This window comes from Mustela lutreola, chromosome 4 (assembly GCF_030435805.1).
Source record: "Mustela lutreola isolate mMusLut2 chromosome 4, mMusLut2.pri, whole genome shotgun sequence".
Lineage (NCBI taxonomy): Eukaryota > Metazoa > Chordata > Mammalia > Carnivora > Mustelidae > Mustela > Mustela lutreola.
Window position 1 is genome coordinate 52848987 of NC_081293.1, and position 27663 is coordinate 52876649.

The 27663-nt window shown below is 53.2% G+C and overlaps 3 protein-coding genes across 37 annotated transcripts in view; 2 read left to right on the top strand and 1 right to left on the bottom strand.

Moving 5' to 3' along the window:
- The window catches only part of CAMK2G (calcium/calmodulin dependent protein kinase II gamma), a 54684-nt gene extending 50579 nt beyond the window's left edge, over nt 1-4105 (top strand). For 25 of the 28 annotated variants that reach the window (XM_059169865.1, XM_059169864.1, XM_059169871.1 and 22 more), the window contains 2 exons: nt 1394-1638; nt 2084-4105. In XM_059169865.1, the coding sequence (XP_059025848.1) occupies nt 1394-1626 (233 nt within the window). In that variant the 3' untranslated portion in view covers nt 1627-1638; nt 2084-4105. Of the gene's footprint in view, nt 1-1393; nt 1639-2083 lie in introns of those variants that run through there. The other 3 variants (XM_059169879.1, XM_059169889.1, XM_059169893.1) reach the window with 2 other exon arrangements.
- A 393-nt stretch (nt 4106-4498) lies between these two features.
- NDST2 (N-deacetylase and N-sulfotransferase 2) lies at nt 4499-12793 on the top strand. Of its 3 annotated transcripts, none has more exons than XM_059169863.1 (15): nt 4499-4840; nt 5492-5629; nt 7054-8394; nt 8587-8674; nt 8989-9143; nt 9328-9513; nt 9782-9910; nt 10043-10225; nt 10320-10416; nt 10790-10913; nt 11040-11214; nt 11457-11576; nt 11688-11797; nt 11969-12071; nt 12169-12793. In XM_059169863.1, the coding sequence occupies exons 3-15, from the start codon at nt 7390-7392 to the stop codon at nt 12292-12294; spliced, it is 2601 nt and encodes an 866-aa protein (XP_059025846.1). In that variant the 5' UTR covers nt 4499-4840; nt 5492-5629; nt 7054-7389; the 3' UTR covers nt 12295-12793. The 3 variants fall into 3 exon arrangements, with proteins under 3 accessions (XP_059025846.1, XP_059025843.1, XP_059025844.1); XM_059169860.1 differs by having other exon boundaries at nt 4502-4840; nt 11406-11576; XM_059169861.1 differs by having other exon boundaries at nt 4502-4840; nt 5492-5597; nt 7058-8394; nt 11406-11576.
- Nucleotides 12794-12916: 123 nt separating this feature from the next.
- Nucleotides 12917-27177, bottom strand: ZSWIM8 (zinc finger SWIM-type containing 8). Of its 6 annotated transcripts, none has more exons than XM_059169850.1 (26): nt 26682-27177; nt 24416-24569; nt 24072-24166; nt 23723-23895; nt 23441-23548; nt 23244-23325; nt 22989-23109; nt 22552-22753; nt 22257-22432; nt 20895-21888; nt 20001-20132; nt 19685-19864; nt 19395-19578; nt 19086-19184; nt 18370-18494; nt 17417-17657; nt 17160-17318; nt 16833-17061; nt 16369-16658; nt 15983-16206; nt 14933-15421; nt 14524-14707; nt 14244-14420; nt 13950-14069; nt 13515-13625; nt 12917-13394 (listed from the first exon to the last, which is right to left on the bottom strand). In XM_059169850.1, the coding sequence occupies exons 1-26, from the start codon at nt 26887-26889 to the stop codon at nt 12934-12936; spliced, it is 5718 nt and encodes a 1905-aa protein (XP_059025833.1). In that variant the 5' UTR covers nt 26890-27177; the 3' UTR covers nt 12917-12933. The 6 variants fall into 6 exon arrangements, with proteins under 6 accessions (XP_059025833.1, XP_059025831.1, XP_059025836.1 ...); XM_059169848.1 differs by having other exon boundaries at nt 14548-14707; nt 26682-27024; XM_059169853.1 differs by lacking the exon at nt 26682-27177 and adding an exon at nt 26020-26375.
- Between the last annotated feature and the right edge of the window lie 486 nt (nt 27178-27663).

Genomic DNA, 27663 nt, shown 5'->3' on the forward strand with positions numbered 1-27663 from the left:
CAGTCGCCCGCTTTTCCCTTATTTGACCTGCTTGGCTGCACCCTGGTCTATGCGTTTGCCTCCTTATACCCTGAGGATGGTCTTAAACTGACACCTTTGAAGGACCTGCTCCAGAGCCCCACGTGCGCCTTCATCCTGCAGCGGCTTTGTGGCAACACTGGTTTCACAATCAGGGTCTCTATTCCTTTAAGCCTCACCTCTTTCCGTGAACACTGGAAACCACTGAGATCAGGTTGACATGATGTCAGCAAGTAATAATGAAGCTCTCTATCTACAGGTTTCACAGTAGAGGAAAGTAAAACCAGGATAAGGATGTACAAGCAAGTAGCAGGGCACTGTAGGTGATTTGTGAGATCAGAAGTTGTGGCTTGAGTCCCTCCTGAATATGGAGGGAGACAGTCCTGCCTGAGGGGCTGTGCACTCTGTACAGTTCTTGGAAGTCCCAGGGGAGAAGATGAATCACCACCTCTTCCTATCTTTCTCTCCACTCTCTCGCACCCTCCTCCTCCCTGTTTTGTTTTCTTTTTTTTTTCTTTCCTACTTTATCCTAGGCCTTCCCCGTCCTGCCCCAAGTTTTATTTTGTCACTGTTTTCTCTACTAACTACCATCCTCTCCCTGTCTCAGCTACAAATGTAAGCCTTTGACTATCTAAGTAATTCTGTTAGCCAGAAGCAGTTTCAGAGTTTATAGAAGCCCTAGAGTGAGTCTCAGGTAGCCCCTATCCAACATCTGAAATGAATTAAAATGTGAATCTCATTTAAACGAATTCAATCTGCTGTGTTTGCTGATAATGGCAATACAACTTCTTTTGGCTTTCCCCCAGAAGAACCTGGGAACCCTGGGAACATCCTGAGCTTGGTGCTTTGGTGATTCTGTTTTAACTTCAGGCATTTTTTTTTTCTAAATCACAAATGCACTTTGAAATCTTAAGCTCTGGATTTTGCTCTGCAGCCAGTTAGGGACAAGCCAACCCTTACGAAATCTAAACATCAGCCTGGAAGAGTGGAAAGATCTTAGGCTTTAGTTAAGAGTCAGCTGGTCCTGAGTTCAAATGTTGTGTGATTTGAGCAAATTACTTAACTTCCTTGAGCCTGTTTCATTATCTTATAATAAATATTGACCAAGAAATATAGCTTATGTATGTAAAAATCCCCAGCACAATGTCTGATTAAAGTAGCAGTTGCTATTATCATCGTTCTCCACCTCTTTCTTCCTTTTGGATAACTGAGACTAATGTTCTGGGATTTCCTGGCCTCTGGTGTGTGGGGGACTTAGAGACTCCCAGAATGGTTGCTGGAGAGAGGGTGAGACCCAGAAGCGCAGGCTGGGAGGGAAATCAGTGCCCAGGCCTGACGCCCTCCTGCCTCCCACACTCTGCCTTGCCCCCTGCAGTTCTGTCCAAGAACAGCAAGCCCATCCACACCACCATCCTGAACCCGCACGTCCACGTGATCGGGGAGGACGCAGCTTGCATCGCCTACATCCGCCTCACCCAGTACATCGATGGGCAGGGTCGGCCTCGCACCAGCCAGTCGGAGGAGACCCGGGTCTGGCACCGCCGGGATGGCAAGTGGCTCAATGTCCACTATCACTGCTCAGGAGCCCCTGCTGCACCGCTGCAGTGAGCTCAGCCACAGGTGCACTTGGTAGGGGGGCGAGGAAGGGGACAGATGGGATCAGAGAAGGAAGAGGAGGTTGAAAAGTGGCACTGGGGGAGGAGACATGGATCGTCCCAGGAGAGTGGCAGAGGCCATCAGACAGACTTATGTCTGGCTCCAGAACTCCGAGTTGAGTGACTTTGGGCAGGTGATTTCCCTACCCTAAGCCTCAGTTTCTTTAACTGTCAAAAAAGAGAGAGAGAAAGAGAGAGTGGTACCTACTTCATTGAGGATTAAATAAGATACTCCTAAGTGAAGCATTTGTTCAGCAAATGAAGCGATGTTATATTTAAATGCTAGCTTCTCCCCCATCCTCCACCTTCTCAGGCAGACTTGGCCATGTGTGTCGTGTGTTGAAGTCCCTGGAACTCATCTGTGTGCTTATTGTCCTTTGTTCTGTTACCACGTCTGTCCTCTTTGACAGGGGCATTAGGAGATCCCAGCCGGAGGTCAAACCTTCGCAGCCAGTGGCTCTGGAGGGCCTGAGTGACAGCGGCAGTCCTGTTCCTTTGAGGTTTAAAACAATTAAATTACAAAGCGGCAGCAGCCAATGCACGCCCCTGCATGCAGCCCTCCCGCCCGCCCTTCGTGTCTGTCTCTGCTGTACCGAGGTGTTTTTTACATTTAAGAAAAAAAAAAAGAAAAAAAGATTGTTTTTAAAAAACAAAACAAAACCGGAATCCATAACATGATGCGTTTTAAAACCACCGATAGCCCTTGGGCTGGCAAGAAGGCAGGAGTTTGTGTGACACCCGTCCCGGCATGAGCAGCCGGCTCACCTGCCAGCCCTGAAGAGGTGAGCTCGGCCTCTGGCCTCTGTGGACCCAGGGGACCAGGCGAGAACTCTGACAGAGCTCTGGGGGCTGTGATGTGACTGCAGCCCCTGAGGTGGCCTGCCTGCCCCAGGTCTAGGAACGGACTTCTTCTGAACTTGCATAGCGCCTAGAATGAGGCTGATGAGAACATCGTGGCCATCAGACCTACCTGGGAGAGAACACAGAGCTCCCAGCCTGCTGTGGAGGCAGCTGAGAAGCAGTGACCTCGGGACTGAGGGCCTGGACATTGCTGTACTGTTTCGTTTAGTGTAGAAGGGAAGAGAATTGGTGCTGAAGTGTGTCCGCTGCAAACCAGATGAGAAACCTCGTGTTAGTCTGACATGTACTCACTTACTCATCCATTTCTCTAGGATGCACAATGCACGTGGGCCCTGATACTGAGGCCTCATACCTGCAGCTGGGAAGAGGGAGGGGTTGCTGCTTTGCTTTGTGTTTGTTTTCTTATAACTTAGCAAGGAGAGAGCCAGGCCCTGGCCAGGGCTCCCCTTGCTGCCTTTGGCGGTTCTGTTTCTGTGCTGATTTGGACCATCTTTGTCTTGCCTTTTCATGGTGGTGGTCCCCGTGCTGACCCTCATCTGGGCCTGGGCCCTCTGCCAAGTGCCCCTGTGGGATGGGAGGAGTGAGGCAGCGGGATTGAGTTGATGGTTTTTCTATGCATTCAGGCTGACCTCAGGACTGCCTCCCTTCTTACTCTTCCCTTGCTGCACGTCCATCTCTTTTCCTGTCTTTGAGACTGACCTGACTGCTCTAGCAAGAAGAGGTGTTCTCTTTAAAGAGGCTTCTCTACTGACCAACTGAAGTATATGACTTAACTGCTGGACAATCTGCATGGGCATCGCCCCCCCACTTGCATGTACCCAAAAGAGGTGTCCAGAGCCAAGGCTCCTACATTCATTGTCCCTCTTTGTGCTCAAGGAGTTCCATTCCAGGAGAGAAAGATCTATACTTTAAACAGTTAGGAGAGAAGATAATGGAGGAGCAATGGGTCATGGCCTCGGTTTCCCCAGAACAACTCTGCAGACTTATCTGCACAAATATCTGCAATATTGGGGGAAAGGTGGGTAAACCCAGCTTCCTGGACTACATGTAGGAGGCACAGGAACTGGGAGAAGAGGCAAAGCTACAGATTTACCTTGGAGCCAGCTGAGAAGAGAGTAGACTCACTGGTGCTGGTGCTTGGGTTTAGCCAGGCTCCTCTGAGCACCTCATGCATGCCTCAGCCCCTGGGCCCTAGCCCTTTCTTGCCCTGCAGCCTGCAGTACCAGCACGCAGACGCCTTCACCACAGGGTTTGGTTTTGCTGGCTTGAAGACAAACGGTCTTAGAGTTCATTAAGACCCATAGCTTCATATGGCTGCTCCAGCCCCACTTCTTAGCATTCTTACTCCTCTTCTGGGGCTAATGTCAGCATCTATAGATTATAGACTATTAAAAAAAAAATCACCTTTTAAACAGGAAATGGAAGGCATTTGATGCAGAATTTTTGCATGATGACATAGAAATAATTTAAAAATAGTTAGTGTTTGTTCTGAATGTTGGTAGACCCTTCATAGCTTTGTTACAATGAAACCTTGAACTGAAGATATTTAATAAAATAACCTTTAAACAGTCCATTGTGTTACTGCTGTTGGAGGCTTATAGCCAAAGGCTTAAGAGTTTAGCAGTCTGGGTTACAAGGCTTCAGATGGAGAGATGTAGCTTCTCCCACTCCCTTGGGGCCCATTTTTGAGGCAAACCTGCTCATAAACTTATCGGCCACCAACTGGCCCACCCGGCTGCAGAGGTGGGGGTGAGGGTGGGGAAAAGCTGCGGGCCCTTCACTGGTGGGCCAGGGGTCTCGCCCCGCCCCCGGGCTCCGCCCGCGTCAAGGGCAGCCCCGCCCCCCGGCCCCTCAGTGGGCCGACTCGGTTCCCCCTCCGCCGGGCTGAGTGGACGAGCCCGCAGCCTGGGCCCGCCCCTGCCCGGGGAGTCGCGGCGCCCGACGCTCGCCAGACTGTGCCACCGGGCGGGGAGGAGGGGGTGCGCCTCTGCGGGCGGGGCGCGCAGCCCACCGTCCGGGAGGCTGAGGTTCCACAGAGCCCTGCAGAGGACCGTTCGGCTGCTTGGCATCTCGGCAGTGCGGCTGCGAGGCCCGGACTCTGAGGGGACCTGAGCGGGCGCCGCGAGTGGCAGCGCGCCGCCTCCCCCCCGGGTGGGAGCGGTGGTTGGGTCCGGCTGCGGCAGAGCGTTCGCTCGGAGATGGCGGAGCCGCCGCGACGCGGCCAGAGGCCCGGAGAGCTGGGAAGCCGGGCAGCCCCGGGACGCGGCGGAGCCCGGGGCCAGCGGGGACGCCGCCTAGTCCGCCGGGTGAGCCGCCCTTGAGGGTAACCACCCCCACTCAGAGTGTGGCCCCCACCCACGGTTCCCGCAGTTCCTCCCCTCACAGACTTCCTCTCACTGTAGCCACCATAACCACCCGCGGGGTTGTTCTGGGCGGCCCCCAGTGCGGCCCAGAGCTCCCCGGTCGTGCGTCCCTTCCACTAGCCTCCCTCGGAGTGGCCTCAGGGCCCTCCATACGGGGCTCCTCCTCCCCTTCGGGCTCTCCCAGCCCAGCGCCTGCCTCGATGTCACGCCAGGCTCTCCTCAGCGCGTCCCTTGCCTGGTCCCCAACTAGCGCTCCCTTCATATCTACCTGTGACCTCATGTTCCCCCTCAGCAGGTACCCCCCTCCCGGGATGCCAGCCCCGCATTCCCGTGTCGCTGCTGGGTACCCCCTCCTCCCACGGCGTCTGCACCGCTCGTCTCCCCGCGCGGGGCCCCCAGCCCTGCCTTCCCCAGTCCCTATCACTGTTGCTGTCGCCCAGCCCGAGCCTGGGTGACCCCTTTGGTTTCTGCCTCAGAAACCTCCCGCTGTTGCCCACGGGTACAGCATCCCCTACCCCGCGTTCCTATCCCATCCCACACTCTACCCCATAGCTCCCTCAGTGCCCCTTCCCTGAATATTGCTGCTGCTTCTAGGTGTGAAGCCAACATGCAGTGGTTTAAGAGCCCCGGCTGTGGAGCTTGGCAGGCCTGACTTTGAATCCCAGTTCTTCCACTGACTGAGCTGTGTGATCCTGGGCAAGTTTCTAAGCTTCTCTGGACCTCAGATTACTCGTATGTAAAATGGGGGTAATAATAGTCTCTATCTCTTACCTACCTCCCAGGGCTGATGTAAGCATTAAACATATGGGAAGCTCTTAGAAGAATGTCTGACAAAGAGTAAGCTATTTACTGTTTACTGTAACTATTTACTGTTATTCTTAACATTAAGGGGTGAGTATCTCACCCCAGTGATGACTTTGTACTACTGTGTTTCCCCCTCAGGAGTTTCCTTTACCTCTTAAGAGTCACCCCTTTCCATCACCATTTTGATCCTCTCCCAGCTTGCTTTTCACATCAATTAATTTGGCCCAGGCCAAAGCTGAACTGTTTTTAAATTGTCTCTCTCAATTCTGAGGAACCCTGTCTCTGCCTAATCACCCCTGAGATGTGTATGTCTGGGAGGGGGTAGTAGAGAAGGATTGCCAGCCACTGCCCTTACTAGGAATGGCTAAGCTGGAGAGAGCAACGATACAGCTTCTAGAAGCAGTCTGTCTATTGAAGAAAACGGTCTTCAAAATTAGGTCTCCCTGAAACTGTTTTCTGATCACATTGTCCTTACCCGTCTCTTATTGGTTGGATATGACTTAAGCTCCTGTTGCTCTCATCCAGCCCCACACAGTTTGCTCTGTTTTTTTGTAACGGGATTCAGTCCCTCATATCTCCACAGGGCTGGCTCAGAACCTTTCTGAGCTGTTCCGTGATGGGATATAACTCACCAAGGCTGAGTTAGGAAGGAAAACTGAGGTGATAGGGAGAGGGACTCTGGACTCAGAGCTTATCTTAGAGCCCATTTTTATCACCTCTCCCACACTGGTGCAGGTGAGGTGAAGGGCAGGGGATGAGTATTTTTCAAAAGCCATGGAAAATAGAGTTCCCAGGTTCTGGGTTTGGAAGTGAATAGAATAATTAGCTAGCAGCATTTCTCCGGCCTCTTCAGCAACCCCCACCATAGTGTCCTCCTGATTGAAAGTTCGTTAGTGCTTTTAACTTGTGATGTTGGGTTTGATTGATGAGGAAGATTAACAGACTCGTGAGTTTCCTCTTATCTGATATTTCGTTGGAGCACAGGACTTGTGGGTCTTTCCGTCCTTTCCTCCCAGGCTGACAACCGACCCAACTGCTCATTCGTGGGCTAGAAACTTCTTACAGAGCAGGTTCATTTTCAGCCTCCTGGGCTTTTTGGTCTCTTGCTGGTGGAAGATTTGTTCCCTTCCAACCCTTGGATATACTCCTCAGGAAGGAGAATTTAGACAGTATTCTAAGAAAGGGAACAAGCTATGAAGTGAAGGTGTGAGACTCAGTGGTGTTCTACAGAAGGTTTTTTTTGTTTTTTGTTTTTGGAGAACAGATCATCCTGTGAGCAGGAGGTAAGAGAAATGGGTGAAGAGGGGAATGGATGAACGAAGTAACCCTTGATTTCTCTGTCTTACAAATAGTGAGAGCAGAGATGATGAACGTTGTTGACCTCTGATGTGAGGAGCTCAGCAGGACCAAGAGTGGAGCCTGGCTAGATTTGCATCCTGAAGCCATGGACCAGGGGGCCATGGTGACCTGATATCAGTGGACTTTGTCCAGTTGCCCCCTGTTGCCCCTTCTAACTCCCCTACACTAAAGTAAGGGAACTTGACTCCAACTTTTCAGGGAACTGACCCTGAGGAAATCCTTTTCCCTTGTTTTTCTATCTTTCTACCCTCCTGCAAGAGCCCAAGCCTGTAGAACTCCTACCTCCCATCCCCTGAGGTAGTCCCCATCCCTACTTCCCCTTCCCCGCCATGCTCAAGCTGTGGAAGGTGGTACGCCCAGCTCGGCAGCTGGAACTGCACCGCCTCATACTGCTGCTGATCGCGTTCAGTTTGGGCTCCATGGGCTTCCTGGCTTACTATGTATCCACCAGCCCCAAGGCCAAAGAGCCCTTGCCCCTGCCCTTGGGAGACTGCAGCAGTGGTGGGGCAGCTGGCCCTGGCCCTGCACGTCCTCCAGTCCCACCACGGCCCCCCAGACCACCAGAAACAGCACGAACTGAACCTGTGGTCCTTGTGTTTGTGGAGAGTGCATACTCACAGCTGGGGCAGGAGATTGTGGCCATCTTGGAGTCTAGTCGTTTTCGTTACAGCACCGAGCTAGCACCTGGCCGAGGGGACATGCCTACACTGACTGATCATACCCGTGGCCGCTATGTCTTGGTCATTTATGAAAACCTTCTCAAGTATGTCAACCTGGATGCCTGGAGTCGGGAACTGCTAGACCGGTACTGTGTGGAATATGGTGTGGGCATCATTGGCTTTTTCCGAGCCCATGAACACAGCCTACTAAGTGCCCAGCTCAAGGGCTTTCCCCTTTTCCTACACTCAAATTTGGGGCTCCGGGACTACCAGGTGAATCCTTCTGCCCCCCTACTGCACCTCACACGCCCCAGCCGCCTGGAACCTGGGCCACTGCCTGGTGATGACTGGACCATCTTCCAATCCAATCATAGCACATATGAACCAGTGCTTCTTGCCAGCCTTCGGCCAGCTGAGCCCCCTGTGCCAGCACCAGTGCCTCGCAGGACCCGGCTTCCCACCGTCATACAGGACCTGGGGCTTCATGATGGCATCCAGCGGGTGCTCTTTGGCCATGGCCTTTCCTTCTGGCTCCACAAACTTGTTTTTGTTGATGCTGTTGCGTACCTTACTGGCAAGCGCCTCTGCCTAGACCTTGACCGTTACATCTTGGTGGACATCGATGACATCTTTGTGGGCAAAGAAGGTACCCGCATGAAGGTGGCTGATGTTGAGGTCAGTCTTTTTCCTGACTCAAGTTTCTTTCCTCAGAAGCTGTTTCAGGCTCTGTCTTTTCAGACTCCCTTGACTCTGAGCTTGTCCTAGGTATTAATCCCTGCCCTTTTTGGTCAGGGAGAGCATCACTTTTCATTTTTCTCCTACATAGTCTGCTCTCATGATTTCTCATGTTCCTGCCACCCTTCCCAGGCTCTGTTGACCACCCAGAACAAACTCAGGACCTTAGTCCCCAACTTCACCTTCAACTTGGGCTTCTCGGGCAAGTTCTATCATACTGGTAAGTGTATTCTCTGCTCCCTCAGCATATCAAGCTTAGTTTGATCTGACCCCTCACTGTTCACCTTCCTAGGCAGAGAAGTTGGAGGAAAGGGTCAGGGCTTGGGGCCCAAATGTTGTGAGGAGCTAGCAGTGGATATGAATTTAGGTTAGCATGGGTGGCTGGAGAGCAAGTCAGCAGAGAGGGCAAATCGGCTTAGGTAGTCAGAGGTTAGCAGTCTTGTCCCAAGAATGGGAGGTGGTCAGTATTATTACAGAATAGAGGAGGGCACATGGCCTGACTGGCTGTGGTCAGTGGTCAGTGTGTGATCATAGGGACAGAGGAAGAGGATGCAGGGGACGACATGCTGCTGAAGCACCGCAAAGAGTTCTGGTGGTTCCCCCACATGTGGAGCCACATGCAGCCGCACCTGTTCCACAATCGCTCCGTGCTGGCTGACCAGATGAGGCTCAACAAACAGTTTGCTCTGGTGAGCCCCTTGGATCTCTCTCCTATACTTTTTCCGAGATAATGCTTCCTTTTCAACCTTCCCCTAATGGGGTCCCCTCTCCCTACCCTGTCCCATTTTTCTTTCTGTGGAGGCATCCCCACCCTCTTTACCCTCTACTCCCTGAACCTCACCAGGTCCTGGTGAGAGTCTATGCCATTCCCAGGAGCATGGGATTCCCACGGATCTGGGGTATGCTGTGGCCCCCCACCACTCGGGTGTGTACCCCATCCACACGCAGCTCTATGAGGCCTGGAAATCTGTGTGGGGCATCCAGGTGACCAGCACTGAGGAGTATCCTCATCTCCGCCCTGCCCGCTACCGCCGTGGCTTCATTCACAATGGCATTATGGTGAGGGACCCTCAATACAAACTTGAATCAAACTCCTATGTTTAGACAGCCACCAACCTGCATTGTCCTATGTCCTGTCAACTTATAGTCCAAGTTCACATAATAGGGGGTAAAGGGATAAAAGTTATAATGCATAGTAAGTTCTATTGGTATAAGTCAGTCCTCTGCAAACCCAGGGAATCCTGATGCTGTAGGGACTTTTGTCCCTTACCTACGTTTCATTCCACCTTTCAAACCCCATCTGTCTCTTTCTTTTCCTGCTTTCTAGGTACTGCCAAGGCAGACGTGTGGCCTCTTCACTCATACAATCTTCTATAATGAATATCCTGGAGGCTCTCGTGAACTAGACCGGAGCATCCGAGGTGGAGAGCTCTTTCTGACAGTGCTGCTTAATCCGGTAAGGTGCTGAGAGGAAGGGCTAGAAGACTGGCAAGCCAAAGTGTATGTAGGTTAGGACCTTTGCTCACCAAGCCTGATTCAGAGGTGGGGTAGGCTCTCCCACTTCTGACATGCAGGCACCCCCTTGCAGATCAGCATTTTTATGACCCATCTGTCCAATTATGGAAATGATCGGCTGGGCCTGTATACATTTGAGAGCCTGGTGCGCTTTCTCCAATGCTGGACACGGCTGCGCCTGCAGACCCTTCCTCCTGTCCCTCTTGCACGGAAGTACTTTGAACTGTTCCCTCAAGAACGGAGCCCCCTTTGGCAGGTACGGATGGAGCTCTGGCTGACCAGAGCGACATGCTAAAGGTGGTAAGGGTTGAAAGAAAGATTAGACATCTGATTCTTTGCCTCACTTTCAGAATCCCTGTGATGACAAGAGACACAAAGATATCTGGTCCAAGGAGAAAACCTGTGATCGGCTCCCCAAGTTCCTGATTGTGGGACCCCAGAAGACAGGTGAATCATCTCTAGCTAACTATTTTTCCCCCTGCCTTAAACCCAAAGGATTCTTCCACCAAAGAACTCCCTTCTCGTACCCACCCCTCCTTGATCCAGTCTCCTAAGACAGTGATTCTTCATTCTGGTGGTACCTCAGAATCATCTGTGGATTTTTTTTTTTTTTTTAAAGATCCACAAGTGATTCTAATACAGTCAAGGCAGAGAACTACTATTTTAACCCTTCCTTGGGCCTTTCTTAGTCTTTCCTTCTCTCACTGTAGTTTGTCCAAAGGGACTATTACTACCCAGAGTAGTTATTTTCTCACCTCCTTAAAGCTCATGTTTTTGATCTGGCTGCTCTCCAATAGTTTGGACTTTCTCTCCCGTTTAGGGACCACAGCTATTCACTTCTTCCTGAGCCTGCACCCAGCTGTGACTAGCAGCTTCCCTAGCCCCAGCACCTTTGAGGAGATTCAGTTCTTCAACGGCCCTAATTACCACAAGGGCATTGATTGGTGAGACTGAGACCCCCTGGAATGCTTCTCAGAGGAACACTCTTCCCCACCCAATACCCCATTCCAGCTTCCACTAACACAGCTTACTCTGCAAATTATCTGCCTCATATCTGTACTACTTCCTAGGTATATGGACTTCTTCCCTGTCCCTTCCAATGCCAGCACTGACTTTCTATTTGAAAAAAGTGCCACCTACTTTGACTCAGAGGTTGTACCACGTCGGGGGGCTGCCCTCTTGCCACGAGCCAAGATCATCACTGTGCTCACCAACCCTGCTGACAGGGCCTACTCCTGGTATCAGGTGAGCCTGAAACTAGGGCTACATTAGGGCTTAAGGGAGATGGTGACTGCTAGACAGGAAGCAAGAAGGTAGGGAAACTAAACCAGTTGCTTTGGGGAAGGATTCCTATGCTATTTATTCACTAGATCGAGAGTAGGGCAGAATAATGGTCACATCACCCATCCCTTCCCTTCCTATTCCTTGTCCTTCAGCACCAGCGGGCACATGGAGACCCAGTTGCTCTGAATTATACCTTCTACCAGGTGATTTCAGCCTCCTCTCAGGCCCCTCTGGCACTTCGCTCCCTGCAGAACCGCTGCCTTGTCCCTGGCTACTATTCTACACATCTGCAGCGCTGGCTGACCTACTACCCCTCTGGACAGGTATGATTCCCCAGTAGCCCTTGTTAGGGTCCCCCTTCCCCTCCTCTTCCCCTTCAGCCTAGAGGCTTCTAAGGAATACAGACAGAGGGAACCACATCCCTGTCCCTTTAGTTGCTGATTGTGGATGGGCAAGAGCTGCGTTCCAACCCAGCTGCCTCAATGGAGAGCATCCAGAAGTTCCTGGGTATCACACCCTTTCTGAACTACACACGGACCCTCAGGTGGGAGAGTATGACCCAGGGGAGGAGGAATCTGGGGGAAATGGGGAAGCAGGTTGACCATGTCTGCTTGGAAGAGACATGTGTCCCTATGAGCTGGGAGAGGTAGTGTACATTTATGGGGCTTGAATTTCCTTTCTTCCTACCAACTAGTGGCCTCTTCCTGTTGAGCAGATTTGATGAAGATAAGGGATTCTGGTGCCAGGGACTTGAAGGTGGTAAGACTCGCTGTCTAGGCAAGAGCAAAGGCCGAAGGTATCCAGATATGGACGCTGAGGTGAGTAAAGCCAGGGACAAGGTATCCCCGTCTGTCTCTAAAATCTCATCCTTGTTCCACTCCTTACCATTTCTGCCTCCCATTTTTCTCCTGTTAGTCCCGCCTTTTTCTTACGGATTTTTTCCGGAACCACAATTTGGATCTGTCGAAGCTGCTAAGCCGGCTTGGACAGCCAGTGCCCTCATGGCTTCGGGAAGAACTGCAACATTCCAGTCTGGGCTGATGTCCGGGCCTCCTGTACCAGCAGAAGCCCCCTGGTTCCCTAAAGGGCAAGCCCAGAGCAGGGCCCACAAGGGGGATTAGTGGCCCAGCCCCTACCCCTTCTACCTCAGTGGCCCCAAGGCCTGGGATGGCTGAGAAGGGAAGGGAAGTCCTTTCCCCATAGCTCTGGGGTCTTCTAAAGGGGCTTCCCTTGATACCCCACATCATGGTACTAGGCACCTTTGACCCATGGTCTTGGAAGGTGGGCAAGAATGAAAGGGTCCAGGCAGGGTGTAGAGGAACATATTAATCCAGTGATTTCCCTCTTCGTCCTCAGCAGTACATCTATACCTGACTGTGGGAGGGACCCCCTACTGTGGGATCAATGGGATCTACCTGTGGCCCAGCCTCCCTACTGTCATTCACATTGAATGGGGATGAGGCTGGACAATGGCTCATAGAGCTAAGTATGAGCCCTAGCTGTGGGCTAGAAATGTCCTTAATAAACATCCTTATTTTTCTGTTTTGTCTGCCTCACTGGAGTGGGAGAAACTGAAGACTAAAGCAAATAACAGTCTTTCCCCCCACATTGGTTCAAAGCTCATCTGCACATGGAGGGAAGGAAGGCGAAGTCCCAGGCAGACTAGAGTAAAAAAGGAGTTTATATATTTATAAATGCCAAATAAATACCAGAGGCCACCCAATGCCCCCTCCCAGACAGGGCTGTCTCCCCCAACCCTAGGCTTCTAGGGTCTGAGACATCTTGGCCCCAAGCTACAGCCCAGGAGCAGCTGCCAGTCTGGGCTACCAGAGAAGTGAGTGGGGATGATCTGTCCAGCCAAGATTCACTCCCTCTGTGTGAGGGGCCCCCACAGCCACAGGCCTGTGTCCCCGTATAGGACCCTAGAGGGGCCAGATTCATGGGGAGAAGGTGGTCATCTCGAGTGAGACCCGCTGCCACAGCTCCTTGGTCTGTTTGCTGCGCTTGAGGTTCTGCAGGATGTCGTTGAACTGCATCATGCCCATGGGTGTCAGGCAGAAGGCGCTGCGGGCACTGCGGATCGCGTTCACAAAGTCGTCGTAGTCGGCAGGGGTCAGGTGAATCAGGCGGTGGTGGATGTACTGCAAGAGGATGAGCCACTAAGCACAGAACCAGGCCCGTCCTCCCTGGCCCGTGGGGGAACCTGTTCCCTGCCTGCCCAGGAGGGGCTCCCCCATCCTCCATCCATCCTGAGTTGGCACCTGCATGTATGCCTGCTGGCAGCGCTGCACCAGTTGGTGGAAGGCCGGGGCACGCAGGTGGTTGTGGGCATGAGCAGGGCTCAGCCGCTGCAGCGTCTCCATGACGATCTCCTGCAGCACAAACGGGCTCAGCACCCCCTTGGCTGCCCCCACACAGAACTGGTGCACGTAGTTCACTCCTGGGGGGCAGGGGGAGGGGCATGAGACGGGGGTGGCCACCTCTGCCCTAGGGACCCAACTTTTCTCTCTCAGCTCTGGCCTGGCAGAGAGCCTCCCTCCACCCCAGGAGCTGAGGTAACCCCCCACCCCCCGCGCACGCACACATACCCGACCAAGGCCTCAACTCTGAGCAAGAGCTAGGAAGGAGGTCTGGGACAGGAAGGTGGGGGAAGTGGGTGGGGGGCGGACAATGGTCCTGGGGAGAGGAGGTGTTACCCAGCTTTGCTGCCAGCCCCAGCAACCATTTGACATCATCAGTGTAGGGGGGGGAGCGGGAGAAGTTGTTGGGGTGATCATTATGTGCTCGGCGACCCAGCATCTCCAGTGCCAGCATTCCTGGGAGAAAAGGGTGGGCACACGGTGGGGGTACATCCTTTCCCTCCTCTACCCCAACCTGGTATACCTGATCCCACAGGAAACAAATCAAGAGCTGAGGGGAGGGAGGGAGGTGTCACCAAAGAATCTGTGGCACAACTGCAAGTGGGGGCACAAAAGGGGACCTCCTCTCACCAACACGGTAGGCAGCGTGCAGGTGGTGTAGGCTGTGTGGGTTGACAGGCTGACTGTGTGTCTCTTCCTCGGGTGGTGGAAACCCCCCGCTCACCAGAGGGCTGGGCTGCGTAGTCAGGGCAGGCAACGAGGCACCCTGGATGGCTGGAAACGTGGATGCTGGATGGACACTGCTCACTGTGGGAGGGATGAAAGCCATATGAGCAACTCACAGCCCACAGAGGGACAGAGAGGGTTCCTTCCCTATCTCCCCTGCCCAGTGGACCTCCCCTCCGTTCACCTGTTCCCTGTCCCCACAACTCACAGGCCACACTGGTGGGCAGTGGGAGCCCTGGCTCTGTGTGGTAGGGATGTACTGTGATGGGCGCCATAGAAGGGACGGGGAAAGACACAGCAGTGGCAGCAAGTGAGGGGGGAGTCACTGAGTAAGGGTACTGAGCCCCCAAGAAGGCAGGATGCACACCCTAAAGACAGGGAGAAGAGAAGGAAATTATGTTAAGATACAGTTCTCCCTCTTCTGCCCACAACTGGGTGTCTCTACATTTCTTAGATGGCCTGGATCACCCAGACATCTACTACCTCACCAGAACAGCCCTATTATTCTCCCAGAGTACCCCACTCCAACCCCACATGAACTCACAATTCTTCCACATGCCCACACCCACCCCCCAGTAGAACACTGGTCTCACCTGTGGGTATGCAGAGCTGGGCACAGGGAAGACGGCAGGCCGGGGCATGTGAGGCATTGGGTGGGCAGGGTGAGCTGGGTGGGTGAGGTATTGAGGGCTGCAGGGCAGGTGGGGCTGTAGAGCAGTGTAGGGGTGCAGGCCAGGGGAATGACCATGCCCCAGTCCTGGACCTGGATATAAACTGGACCCCACTGAGATGACTGGCACCACTGTGGCTGCTGCTGTCACTGCTGCCGCTGCCACTGTAACCGGCTCAGTCCCTGGGCCCCCCCTGCCCTCAGGCAGCCCCCGCCCAGCCTCCCCAGCTGCCCTGATCCCACTGGCACTACAGCTTGTAGCCCCTTCCCGGGCTGTGGATGAGCCACCTGCTGTCTGCTCATATAGCCAGAACCACTGGTGAGCAACCTCAAACAACACTTCGGGGTATACACCCCCACCCTTAGCCGCCTCTTCCACTGCCATGCAGGCCTTCTCCAACATCAGGTTATCCTGGAAGGAAGGGCACAGAGGGTTAAGTGGGGGAGGGTCTTTACTCAAGCACGGTTTAAAGTAACATTCCAACATCTCCCTCTCAGTTGGCTGGTTCCCAAGGAGGCATCAGAGGTTAGGGCCAATGCTCAGAGTCTATGTCAGAGCAGCAAATGTTTCACACAGGCACTGAACAAAACACCTGCTGACCAGTAGAAGACCCAGGTTATAGTCCCAGTTCCAAACTAACTTAGCCACACACTCCCATTCAATTCTACTGTCTCCCCAAGACCTGCTCTAAGGATTCCAGCGTGGTGATCACCTTGGTCCCTAAAGTATAGGCCTCCATTTCCTTATCTATAAAACAGAAATAATCCTAATCCCAGAGTTACAAAGCAAAAGAAGTAATGGATATTAAAATGCATTAATATTAATATGTCAAGTATCACCATAGCAGAACAAACTGGACAATCTGTGAACTTCAGGAAATGGGAATTAAGAGCTGGGCTGTTAGTTTTCCCCATGCACAGTGCCCCTGCACAAATGCCTCAAAGCAGGTCCCCAGATTGCCTGTAGAAATACCTGCTCCTTGCACTGCACCAGGGCCCGCTGGATCTCATTGGGGTTCAGTGCATGGGCATGAGGCAGGCAGCTTAGGGCTAGCTCTGCTGCCGCCCTCACCATATTGGAGTCTCGTGCCCGTGATGCCCTGTCAGCCAGGGATGCAACCTCAGGAGGTGTCAGGTGTCCATCCCAGCATTCTACCAGTATAGTCAGAGCTGCACTGCCAATCTCCATTGCCTGACCTTCAGGGAAAGGAGCAAAAATCAGAATGGGGTTAGTAGGGGCACCAATGGGGAGCAGGAATGGTGTCAGATCATTTTATCAGATCAGTAATTCTACAAGGATAAGACTCCGCTCTACCAATTAACCCCCCTCCCATACCCAAGTCAAGCCACTGGGTTTACCTGTAATCCAGGAAACGTGGGAAGAGTAAGTACGTGAGAGCCAGTTGGGAGAAACAAAGTTGTGCAGGCCAAGGGCATAAAGCCCAATCTCGAAGGCGCAAAGGTGCAGGTTGCGGTGAGGACCCTGGTGGCCCCCTGAGGAAGATGGATGTGTGAAAATGGAAGTGCTGCTGTTGCCCCCTGCCTTGATCAGCACCGTCTTCGCCAACTCGAAGTAGAAGTGTGCAGCTGCCTCTGATGGCTGATTGGGTACATGAGGGGCATGACTCTCGGGACGGCGGCCCTTGTACCTGAAGGGGCAATGGGGTAGGGACGGGGGTTGGGGTTTCTCTGAAACGGGTATCCAGGTAGGGTGGGAAAAACCAGGGTAAGTAGGGTCACTGGGGGAAAAATAGCTAGATTACACTAGGGATGTGTCTCTGAAGGTGGGCCAGATGAGAGGAGATAGTATTTCTTACACTAACCTGCCAACTTCAACGGTCTTCGCCCGGGCCCCTCCACTGGCACTGGCCCGGCGGCTTCCACTGGAGGACGAGGAGCCCAGAGAGTCCGAGGAAGAGCTGCTAATGCTGTCACTGTCCTGTCCTCGGCCCCAGGAGGTTGGGGCCCAGCCCCCTCGAAGTGGCCTCCGGCTTAAGGTGGGAGAGCTATCCGATGTGGTTTCAGGGGCACTGCTATCAATGCTGGCCATACCTAACCCCCCAAGACAAGTGAATCTCAGAGGCTAGAAGTTCCAGAATTCAGACTTCAGGAATATCCTTCCCTCCATTTCATCCCACGGGTTCTCATACCTGTGTGTTTCTTCTTAGGCCGCCCTGGGGAGCCCCAGCCCCGTCCATTGTAGCCTCCACGACTGCCAAGTGCCAGACGGCTGGGAACCTTCCCTTCTGGCCTGGGGGTCAAAGCTGCCTCAGATGGGAGACCCTCACAGGGAGAATGTGGGGAACTTTCTAGGTGGGGAAAACAGGACATTGGGATGAGCTCAGGAAAGAGGACCCCAACACCGTTCCACACCATTCATCCCCCCTGCCCAGTGCCCCCACCTCACCAGGCACATTCTTCTCTGTGAAGCCCTCAGTGGGGCCTGGCCCAGTCCCTGCCACATTCCCTGGCTGAGTAGGCCCAGCAGAACCCGAGGTCAGCGGTTGCAAGGTCCCTGGGGCAGATGGGCCCCCATGCTTTGAAGGAGACCTCTGGCTGGCTGTGGCTGGGCGGCTAGATGAGTAGAACGAACTCAGTGTCTGGGGCTTATGCGTCTGGCTCTCTCGGTCCAAGAGTTTGTCTAAGATCTGGAGAACAGAAGCAGCGACAAGATGCTCTTTATCTCCTGACTTCAATTTCTATTACCTTCCTCTCTATTTGAAACAGCTTAATATTAACCTGTTCAGGAAGCCTTCCCCAGTTACAACCATAGGAGAACCATTCCCCCTGACCAGGATTGGGGCTAGCTTACGTATCTTGATAGCCTAAGACTTAATCACAGGACTGAGTATATTGATATTCAATAAATATTGAAATAAATGTATAACTGACTCTATGCCCTCTGTTTCTCTTCTTCCATCCCCTGCTCAAGCACTCCTATGAGAACCACTGGTCTTTTTTTTTTTAGTTTTTTCTTTTATGGTTTTTTGTTTTGTTTTTTAGTTTTGTTTGTTTTTAATTTTAGAGGGAGAGTGTACATACAAGCGTGGCAGGGAGGGGCAGAGGGAAGAGAGAATCCCAAGCCAGCTCTACACCCAGTGCAGAGCCCAGTACAGAGTTCAATCTCATGACCCTGCGATCATGACCTGAGCCGAAATCAAGAGTTGAATGCTCAACTTAATGAGCCACCTAGTCCCCGCGTCCCCAGCAATTTGGTCTTCGTCTTTATAAAATGTCTCCAAGATTCTCCCATTAATCTCCTATGAGCAATATAGCCCTTTCCTCATTGTACTGGAATTCCTGAGAAAGGTGGTAAAATTTGCTCTCTGCCTGTCAAAATCCCAGTACCTCAGTCCCTACCTTTTTGAGCTTGGCTTGGTCATCCTTGTAAGTGATCATTAGTGCCAGTGCCAGGTCACCCTTCTCCCGACGTGTGCCTTCACACAGGAGGGGATGCTCTGCCTCACTCACTGTTGTCTTCATACCTGTGAGAAGAAGAGTCTCATAGGGCCTGAGAATGGCAGTAACTCTCAAGACAGCAGCAAAGGTGAACAGGCCAGGGCTGCGAGCCACCAGCATCTGAGCTGAGGAGTTCTCCTGGACCAAACCATAGCCCCTGTGGAAAGTCCCCAGTGCCTATTACATCCAGCCTTAGCTTCGATCTGCTTTTTAAGACCTTCATAACCTGATCCACTCTACCTTCACAGCATACCCATCACTTCAAGGATGTTGGACTCATCACTCTCATGAAGACTTGACTGCCTCCCTGTCTTTATTCATGGTGTTTTGTCTACCTATCAGAAACTTAACTGATCTTTTAACCCACATTCCATATTCTACACCCTTCCTGAGTCCTTTTCCTAGATTTTTGTTTCTCTGCCCTTATAAAGCCAACACCCAAAGCACATATTTTGTTCCTAAATTCTTGACTGTCTCATAGGCACTATTTGGCTTATATAGGTCATTCTGGTTGTCCCACTACCCTACAGTCCCTTCAAAACATGGCCATGTCTCACACCCTTCATGGCCTGGGCCAGGCTTAGCTCACAGATGTGCTCAAGATATGCTAGACTCACCTAAGGCAGCAACTGCTGCTTCAAATCCCAACTCCTCATCCCCAGGCATCTCGTTGTTCCAGTTACGACTCGGAGGCCGGGAGCCCGTGGGAGAAACCACTAGATTAAAGTTGGAGTAAGTTAGCCAGACAGAAGCATCACAGAAAAGAATGAAATGTAGGGAACCCAAGACCCTTATCATTTCAGACCTCTCATGAAGCTGCCTGATGGGTCCTAAAGGCAATTAAGAGCCTTGGGGCTCTTGGTTTCTCCTTAGAGAAAACTACTCCTACCCAAGATTCCTACTTGCTGTAGAGTCACGCGCCATACCTGGAGCACAGAGAACGTCAAAGATGAAACTGGCCAACATGAGAGGCAAAACGGGCCGATAGTCACAGAGCGTTCCCTCCCGAAGCTCCTCTGCCCGGCACCGCATGGTACTCATCTCATTCGGACCCAGAGGAATCTTCTTGAGCAGGGCAGCCACCTCAGACTCCTGGTATGCCAGCTTCACCTAACAGTGTAAGCAGGAGCTCAGACCTCCAATACTTCCATAGAGATCAAGCTGCATGGCTCTGAGGAGATGGCAATACAAGGCTCAGAAACAAAGAACCTCTGACCTCCAAGGCCTTGGTAGAAGCCGGGGGCCTCTGCAGCTCCAAGGCAAACATGCCGACTCGGAAGGCCAGGTTGTGGTGCTCCGGACGCTCACTTAGCACTGTCAACAGGAAGGCTGCCTTGGTCAGGGTGTTGGTGGCCACCCAGGTCTGACGGCTCGTAGACACCTTGTTCTTCTTGCCCTGAAGAAGTACAAGGAGGCAGACAGATGACTCTGATTCATCTTGGTGGAGGGAAGAGGACGCTCTCACTTGGGATGGGGCATATAAGAGGGTTAGGGGTGAGCGGAGGAGGAGGAGGTTGGTGGGGGTCTCTCACCTTGGCAGGGGGCGGCTCTACCTTGAGGTCGGGTGGGTTGGCTAGCAGGTCCTGGGCAAGCTCCACGGTGAGGCGGGAGGCCTCACTGCTGTAGCCGTGCGCATGCAGGGCCTCAGCGCAGGCAAACAAAACCTGGAGAGCACATGGGCAGCACGCAGACTGAAGCCCTACCTTCCAGGGGCAGGGCACCGTACTCACTCACGCAGCAAATATCCTGTGAGTACTTGCTACATGCTAGGCCCTATACTGCTCCTGGGGACACCACAAAAACCCACAGTCTGATCAGAGAAACAAACACACAAACACACAAACCAGCGTGAAGCCAGCTACCACAGGGAAGGGTCAAGAGAGAAAACAGGTGGGGAAGATACCTCACTGGGGCCTGGGGCAGAGGAGCAATCTCAGGGAAAACTTCCTCAAGGAAGTGATCACTAAGATATCTGAGACCTGAAGAAGGAACAGGAGCTGACCAGGTAAGGTGAGGGAAGAACATTCTAGGCAGAAAGGCCAATCTGTGCACATGTAAGGATGCAAAAGAAAGCACATGGCAAGCTAGAGGAATGGTTCAGCTGACCAGTATGAAGGACAAACAGCTAAATGAGTTAGGAGAAGCACACAACAATCAGAACAAGTGGAGCCTCACAGGTCATGCCAAGGACCTTCATTTTTAAACTCAGGGCAATGAAAAATACTGAAGACTTTTATGTATGAGAGTGACACCATCAGTTCAGGAAAATCAATACTGAAGCAGTGAAGAGAACGGACTGCAGGCAGGGAGGCCAGCTAGTAGCCCACTGCCAGATTCTAACAGCCATGCTCTACACTCCTGACACCCCCAACTACAGCCAGCTGGCCCTGCTCCCAGCTGTGGCCAAGGAGCACCCTCCTGCTCACCTCCATGCGGCTCTCCTGCTCCAGTGGCTTCAGCCCGGCAAACAGGTCGTGCTCCTCCCCGGCCCCGCCCTCGGCCTTCTCCTCCTCGCCCCCAGCCCCATCCTGGGCATTCAGATAATATGCCTGGTAGTCATCATCCTCCTCTCCGACTGCGGTGGTTGCCTCTTTAGTTTTGGGGAGCCCACTGCCACTCTCATCTGTGGAAGGGAGGTCGTCCCGAGTACAGACCTCCCCAGGCAACAGGCCATGGGGGCCAGCAGAGGCTGTGGGAGGCTCAGGCCCTTCTGAGAAGTACACACCACCATCTTCTTCGTAAGTATCTGGGGGTTCAGGAAGGAAGGTGGAAGGACCTCGGGAGCCGCTGGGAGGAGGGCAGGGTGGAGGGCTCTCAGGGAATCCACCAAAGGTGCTGGCCTCTGCACCCAGGGCCAGGCTGCTGTCATCCAGGCTCATCTCGGCCAAATCTGGCTCCAGGGAGCTGTCTTCACTGCTCAGCCGTCGCTTGCTCCCACCGCCTGCTGAGCCCTTGCCCCCACTGCCAGCCCCACCCAGTGCCTTGGCTTTGCCCCCACCTGGACCCATCTTATGCAGAACCTTATCTCCCCCCTCAGCAGAGAGGCGGCGGGGCCCCCGCTGCGATGAGGGGACCCCCTCACCCAATCCCTTGCGCTTGGCCCCAGGCTCCTTGGGCCGCACAGCTGGCTCAGAAGGAAGAGGTCGGGGACGCTCCCGTGATTCCTCCAGGGCCCCAGATCGGGAGGCACCTGGCCGAGGTGGCAGGGCTCGGGCCCAGCACAGTGCCAACTTCCGGTCCGTGCCACTGTAGGTGACACCGGGAAGCGGGTAGGCCTCTTCCCAGTTGAAGTAGCATGCCTCCACCGCCGGCCGGAAGCCAGGGAAGAGCCGCTCCAGGGTCTTTTTGTGCTGCCCCCGCTTCACGTTCTCAATCACCTTCAGCTGCCACTGGCGTAGCTGTGCACACAGTTCCCGGCGGCTGTGGGAACAAAGTTGGGGAGGCTGCGGGGGGCGGCTATATTCTGCCCTGAGAAGCGATGGAAGGAGACCGAGGAGGCATAAACCCCAGAATGGGGGGCCCAGGGAAGGGCCCAGGGAAGCACTTCTTGAACGAGCCCACACACATCACTCCAACACTCAGATACGAGGGAAAGTGGGAGCTATTTAGGGAAGGGAAGGAAGAAAGCCTCTCAGAAAAAGGACTCCTAAGTCACTGGTAACCCTAACGCCCAGCACCTGCCGTTTCCCAAGGGCTAGAAGAACAGGACATCTCTATGTGTGCACGAGACGAGTGCCGGATCTGTCCCAGGCTGTCCCAGTACCTGCATTGCCCAGGGAGAGACTCACCGCTGAGGGCTGAGTGCAGGGTCTAGAACAGCAAGCCTCCACAGTGTGACCATCTCATCGCACATGCTGGCACACGCGTGGGCTGCGACCTCTGACTGCCCATTGCTACGACCCGTGTGCCCACTGGCACTGCTGTGGGAGGCGGAGGTGCGCATGCTGTACCACCAACCTGTTATCTGGAAACGAAGAGAAAGATAGAGCAGCCCTCTCCTGCGCCCCTGTCAGCAAGAGGGGAAAGAGGTCCAGGGAGGGAGAAAATGAACCGCAATGGGGCTAGCCAACTCCAGAGGGTTACCTGTTCGTAGGTGAGGCACTGGTCAGTGAGGATTTCCAACAAGGGGGCAGCATTGCTATCCCTCCGTTTAAACATCTCCCGCACAATGCTAAGCAGGTTCCAGACCCCCTCTGGCTCGCGGCCCCTCAGAGGGCGCAGCAGACATGCCCATTCAGCAGCAGCTGGAGGCTCCGTGGAAGACAGGTACATGGAATTCACGTCACTGTGAAGGCAGTGGAGTGGAACATGCTGACCCCGAGATGGGGCTGCCTTTGACAAGTCAACGTGCACCTGAGCTTTGACCCAAAAGGGGTCCTGACCCAAAATACAAGGTGTAGGGGGAAAAGGATGTCCAGGACAAAAATTCTTGGAACATGGGTATTCACAAAACAAAGGAGCTCTCAACAGCCTGAGGGATGCTCCCTTCTGCCACGAATGCAGGCGTGCATCCAAGGTACCTGAAGACCACAGGCGAGGGTCCACAGAACTTGTGCAGAGTCTTCTTGATGTTGTCGGTGAGTGTCGATTCATCCAAATACCAGGTACTCTGATCAGAGGCAGACGGCCCTGCTGTGGGGTCTGGGGGTGACAGGCAGTCAGTTGCCTAGAGATAGGGACCTGGATTCGCCTGACAACAGCACACTTTGAGGAAGCGGTGCTCTGTGCTACCCGCCTCCTTCCCTCCTACCACCCTGCCTTCACTCCACACTAACCGGGGGCTCCACACACGGTATTGATGGCTGTTGACTGGGAAGAGAGGAGTTCATCCAGAAGCCGCTGGGCTGTGGGGAGGATCTGAAATCGAAAGGGACAAAGGCATCGGTGACCCAACGAGGCAGTGTCTAACACGAAGGCTCACATGCGATCCGGAGCCTGGAGTTGGATATGAGGGTGTGCCAACCTCACTCACCTGCTGAGGGAGCTCACTGATGAGGTACTGAGCAAACTTTTGCAGCTGGTCCCTCTGCAGCCGAGATAGGGACTCTGAGACCGGGGCACGCAGGCAGACTGCAGAAGCCTGCAGGGGACACAAAGAAATAGAACAAGCTGAGAAAAGGCCTGCTATCGCTGGAGCTGGGTAAAGAGAGGCAGATTAAGGGGGGCAAGGGGGCTCACGTTGTGGCCAGGCATGCAGCGGAGAAGGGGGGGATGGAGCGTAGGATAGGACCGGGATAAATTGGGAGGGCCTCACGTTGTGGATGCGGAAGAGACAGAGTGCCACGACGTGAGTGCACCATTTGGCCCCAGCCCCACAGGTGCAGCTGCAGGAAGTGACCCGGCAGCGGTCAAACATCACAGCCACGTTGTAGGCCCCTTTGGGGGGGACCATCTGAGGTGGCACCACTGTAGCACTCAGGTGGAACCCTGGGGAGAAACACGGGCATGGTCAGGGAGAGCCAGCACGACAACATTCTCTGCCCGCAACCCTGGCCCTGCAGTTAGTCTGAGAACCTGCTCTAGCTCCTTGCAATAGGTCCTTCATTCTTAACAGAGGGGGTGGGAGAAGCAGGGGCTGCCGCAGGGCCAGAAGGCACCCTTACCTATCTGCAGGGGGTCTTTCACAGCCCTCATGCGGAACAGCTGGTCCCCTCGCTGGAACTCATCCGCACTGCCATTGGCTAGGCACGAATACAGCCTGGTAGTGAAGAAGATCACAGCCACAACTCAGCAAACAACTTTCTAGAGACCCTGACAGAGACCACAACGCCCTGGGCACTCTCTCCCCAGTGTTACTCCCTCTTGGGGAAAAACCCAGGCACTCTCCTCCCCTTGTCTTCTTCTTACCACAGCCCCAAATACAGTATCTCCTTTGTTCTGTAGGAAGCCCAGTACACAGTGTGGAATATCAGGACCCACTCCCCACCATCAGTCCTTTTAGCCTCACCGGATATCCTCTTCATTCTCAGGGAAGCTCCAAAAAGCAATTCGGAGCTGTAGCTGCTCAGGCACTGGGGGATAAACTTTCTCCACCACTTCAAATGGGATATGAAATGCCACCTGCTTTGCTGATAGCTCCACCAATGGGATCACCAGTCCATCTTGGAAACAAATGTTTGGGTGAGGGTAAAGAGAAGGGGAAATGAAAAGGGCCATGATTACTTGGCACCAATGCCAATGCCTAACATCACTAGAAAGAAAAGGGAGAGCTGGATGAAAAACCAAGGGACCCTCCTGTTAGGATTCATTAAGCCTTATAACTCCCATCTTGGGGAGGGGAACGAATCAACTGCAGCCCACAGCCTGTTACCTAAGGTCTAGAACAGAAGATACCAGGGATATCCTAGAAACTCCTGGCCAAACAGGTGTGTTCCAGAATCCTAGCAAGTAACCCCTCTCACATGGCTCAGCATCTAATTTCTCTTATACCTAGCATTTTAGATTCATACTATGTTGTTAACATCTCTCCTCTGACGTTCTCTTCTCCAATTGCTTTTTTACTATCCCTTTTTCTCTAGATGACTCTACACCTCTACCCAAGGAGTGAAGATGGGCCAGAGCCCAGAGGTATTAAGAGAGGGAACTCCAGCACAAGACAGGCTGCTTGTCCTGTGGCACACCTGAACCTTGGCTTCTTACAATGGAAACCTGGGAAGGAGGGTGGGGAGGAAGATGGGTTATCCCAAGGGAACCTAAGTGCTCCTGTTATCACCTGGAGTAGGATGGAACTGCCACTCAAGATTTCCTACAATGTTTTAACCAAATAGTGGTAAAACACAATAGACTGCATGCATATCTCCCCAAATTGCTAGTCAGATTAGAAAACAGATCAGAAAATCACGGAGCTGAAAGAAACCTTTTTTTTTTTTTTTTAATTTAATCTTATATTACAAGTGAGCAACTGAGGGTAGCCCAGGAGGGCGGGGACTTGGGCAATGATATGCTTTCCTAGATGTTAACCTATTCAGGAAAATATCTATATGCTGAAAAATTTCACCAACATGACTTGGGTTACTTCCCTCAAAGCAAAGGAGCTCTAAGCCCCAAGGCTACCCACACATGCAAATGTGAAAGAAGCAAGGAGACCGTAAAAGACCCACAGTGAAACTGCCTATGATCTCTGTGGGCGTGTGGGTGTGTGTACACAGAACATATGCCACCGCTCCAAATGAAGTTGAACACTACCACTCTGAACAAGTGACAAGTGTACATTTCCCTCTGTCCCAGAGGGGTGCTAAAAATCTTTGTAGGACAGTTTGGAAAACAGGATTCTTGGAATGGCCAGAGTAGAATCACAACCCCAACTGCTGAGAAAAGTCAGCATGCATTGAGGCCCAGGACAAAAACTGTGCCATGAGGAAGGCAGGGAAAGGATGTGGTGAGTCTTGAGCCTGTGGAGCTTCACTTATTATCAATCCCCTCAATCCCCTTTCCTAAGTGGAAAATTCCTCACAGCACTAATCGGTTAATCTACTGAAAGACCCAAGAGTGAAAGACACTTACAGCAAAAAGCAAGAAGAGTGTTTCATAAGGAGATCTAGAGGCAATTACCTGCACTCTTCTCGGGCCCCAGATGATAAAAATGTAAGGTTCTAATCCAGTGGTCCCAGCCTCCGCTCCTCACAGATGTTCAACATGGCCGAGAACCAAGCCTCTGATGGGAACCTATGTAACTATGGAATTTCCTCTCACAGGCCAATTCACCTCCACTTTCCTCTGGATGGAATCCGCTCTTGGTGTAGCCAGATCAAAGACCGTCATCACCGTTAAGAGGAAGCTCCCAAAGCACTTTGCAATGGGGTTGACACACCTCAAGTGGTCCCCTCTTCACAAGACACCTCTTACCCACCTTCTTTTCTGTTTTCTGGCTCGCCACGGGCTGAACTCGGTGAGTATTCCCAAATCAGACGAGTTTTTTCTCCTACCCCATCTCTAAGGCAAATGAATCACAAAAGATCTACTTTCTGTTGCTAATCCTATCCAACCCAGGATTTCCCAGCCACCACTCCAAAACACACAGATGCGCGCGCACTCGCGCGCGCACACACCCTGATGTGGAGAAGCCAACCCCAGGAAGACTGGAAAAGCGAGTCCAGAAGTCCGTTCTGAGCTTGGGACAGCTCGCGGTCCGGGACAGCTCCCGAGCACGGACAGCTCCCCAGCAAGGCCTGAGCAGAGCCAGCCCGCTCCCTTCCCCCTCCTCTTACTCTCACCTCGCATTCTGGTACCGCCACTGCCACCTCCGCCACCGCCGCCAGTGGGGGAATTGGGCCCCGCGGACTGTTTGCGCCATCCCCGCCAGTTCTGGCAGAGGCTCTCGGCCTCGGAGATGAAGGAACAGAGTGAATCCTCCTCAAAGCGGTCCGAATCTTCGAATGAAAAGCGCTCTCCGTCCTCCCATTCCGCGAACATCAGCTCCATGGGGCCTGCACCCCCCGGGGCCGGGTCCCCCCCCGCGGATCCGGGGCCTGGGCCGCCGGCCGGGGGCTGAGGGGAGGCCCGGGGCCTGAGGGGCGAGCCGGGGCTGGGGGTAGCCGGGGCGCTCAGGGCGGCCGTGCCGGACGAGGATCTCAAGCCTGGAAGGGATATGGAACCGGGCCTCGCCCAACTGCGAGGTGCGAAAGGGGATTGTGGCCAGTATCCGAGACTCAGGGCCCGGGCGAAGCGCTCGGCAGCCGGGGCCTCTCGGCTGCTGCGGCGCCGCCTCCCCCATCAGCTGATCTGAACTTCCGGCCGCGCCGACCACCACCACTTCCGCCTTCACGCGCTTCGGAACCGGACTCTGTACGGGCAGATGTAGAGGACTTGTTTGTTTAATTGCTGCACTTCCTGCCTTTTTTTTTTTTCCCTCAAACCCACCCTCAGATACTGTAAGAGGAACCCAACCCCCAGAGGTATATAAAATGACTACAGATCCCAGCAATAACAGGGCATCCATACTGTCTCCAAGGAATAAACAGCCGCCATGAATGCTGGGAATCGTAGGCTGTCAAGCGATAACACAAGAACTATTGGGTGGAGTTACTGTTTTAACTCCGGATAGGCCCTGGGTCCGCATCACCTTCTGGGAGTTGTAGTTCAGAAGCCTACATTCCATTAGGCTTGTTATAGGGTCTCATCAGGGAAGCAACGCGAAAAGAATGCACTTGATTTCAGGAAATGGTTGTAGTGTTTTGTGAGTGGGTCCTCGGAGTT

What these genes read in the sequence shown, in the direction of transcription:
- NDST2 (XM_059169860.1), top strand. Translation starts at nt 7,390, where the DNA reads ATGCTCAAGCTGTGGAAGGTGGTACGCCCAGCTCGGCAGCTGGAACTG. An exon ending in GGGCAAGTTCTATCATACTG is followed by an intron (nt 8,675 to 8,988) that starts GTAAGTGTATTC and finishes GTGTGATCATAG; the next exon opens with GGACAGAGGAAGAGGATGCA. An exon ending in AACTACACACGGACCCTCAG is followed by an intron (nt 11,798 to 11,968) that starts GTGGGAGAGTAT and finishes CCTGTTGAGCAG; the next exon opens with ATTTGATGAAGATAAGGGAT.
- ZSWIM8 (XM_059169850.1), bottom strand. Translation starts at nt 26,889, where the DNA reads ATGGAGCTGATGTTCGCGGAATGGGAGGACGGAGAGCGCTTTTCATTC. An exon ending in GTCTCTTCCGCATCCACAAC is followed by an intron (nt 23,549 to 23,722) that starts GTGAGGCCCTCC and finishes TGTCCCCTGCAG; the next exon opens with GCTTCTGCAGTCTGCCTGCG. An exon ending in CCAGCTCTGCATACCCACAG is followed by an intron (nt 14,708 to 14,932) that starts GTGAGACCAGTG and finishes CCCTGTCTTTAG; the next exon opens with GGTGTGCATCCTGCCTTCTT.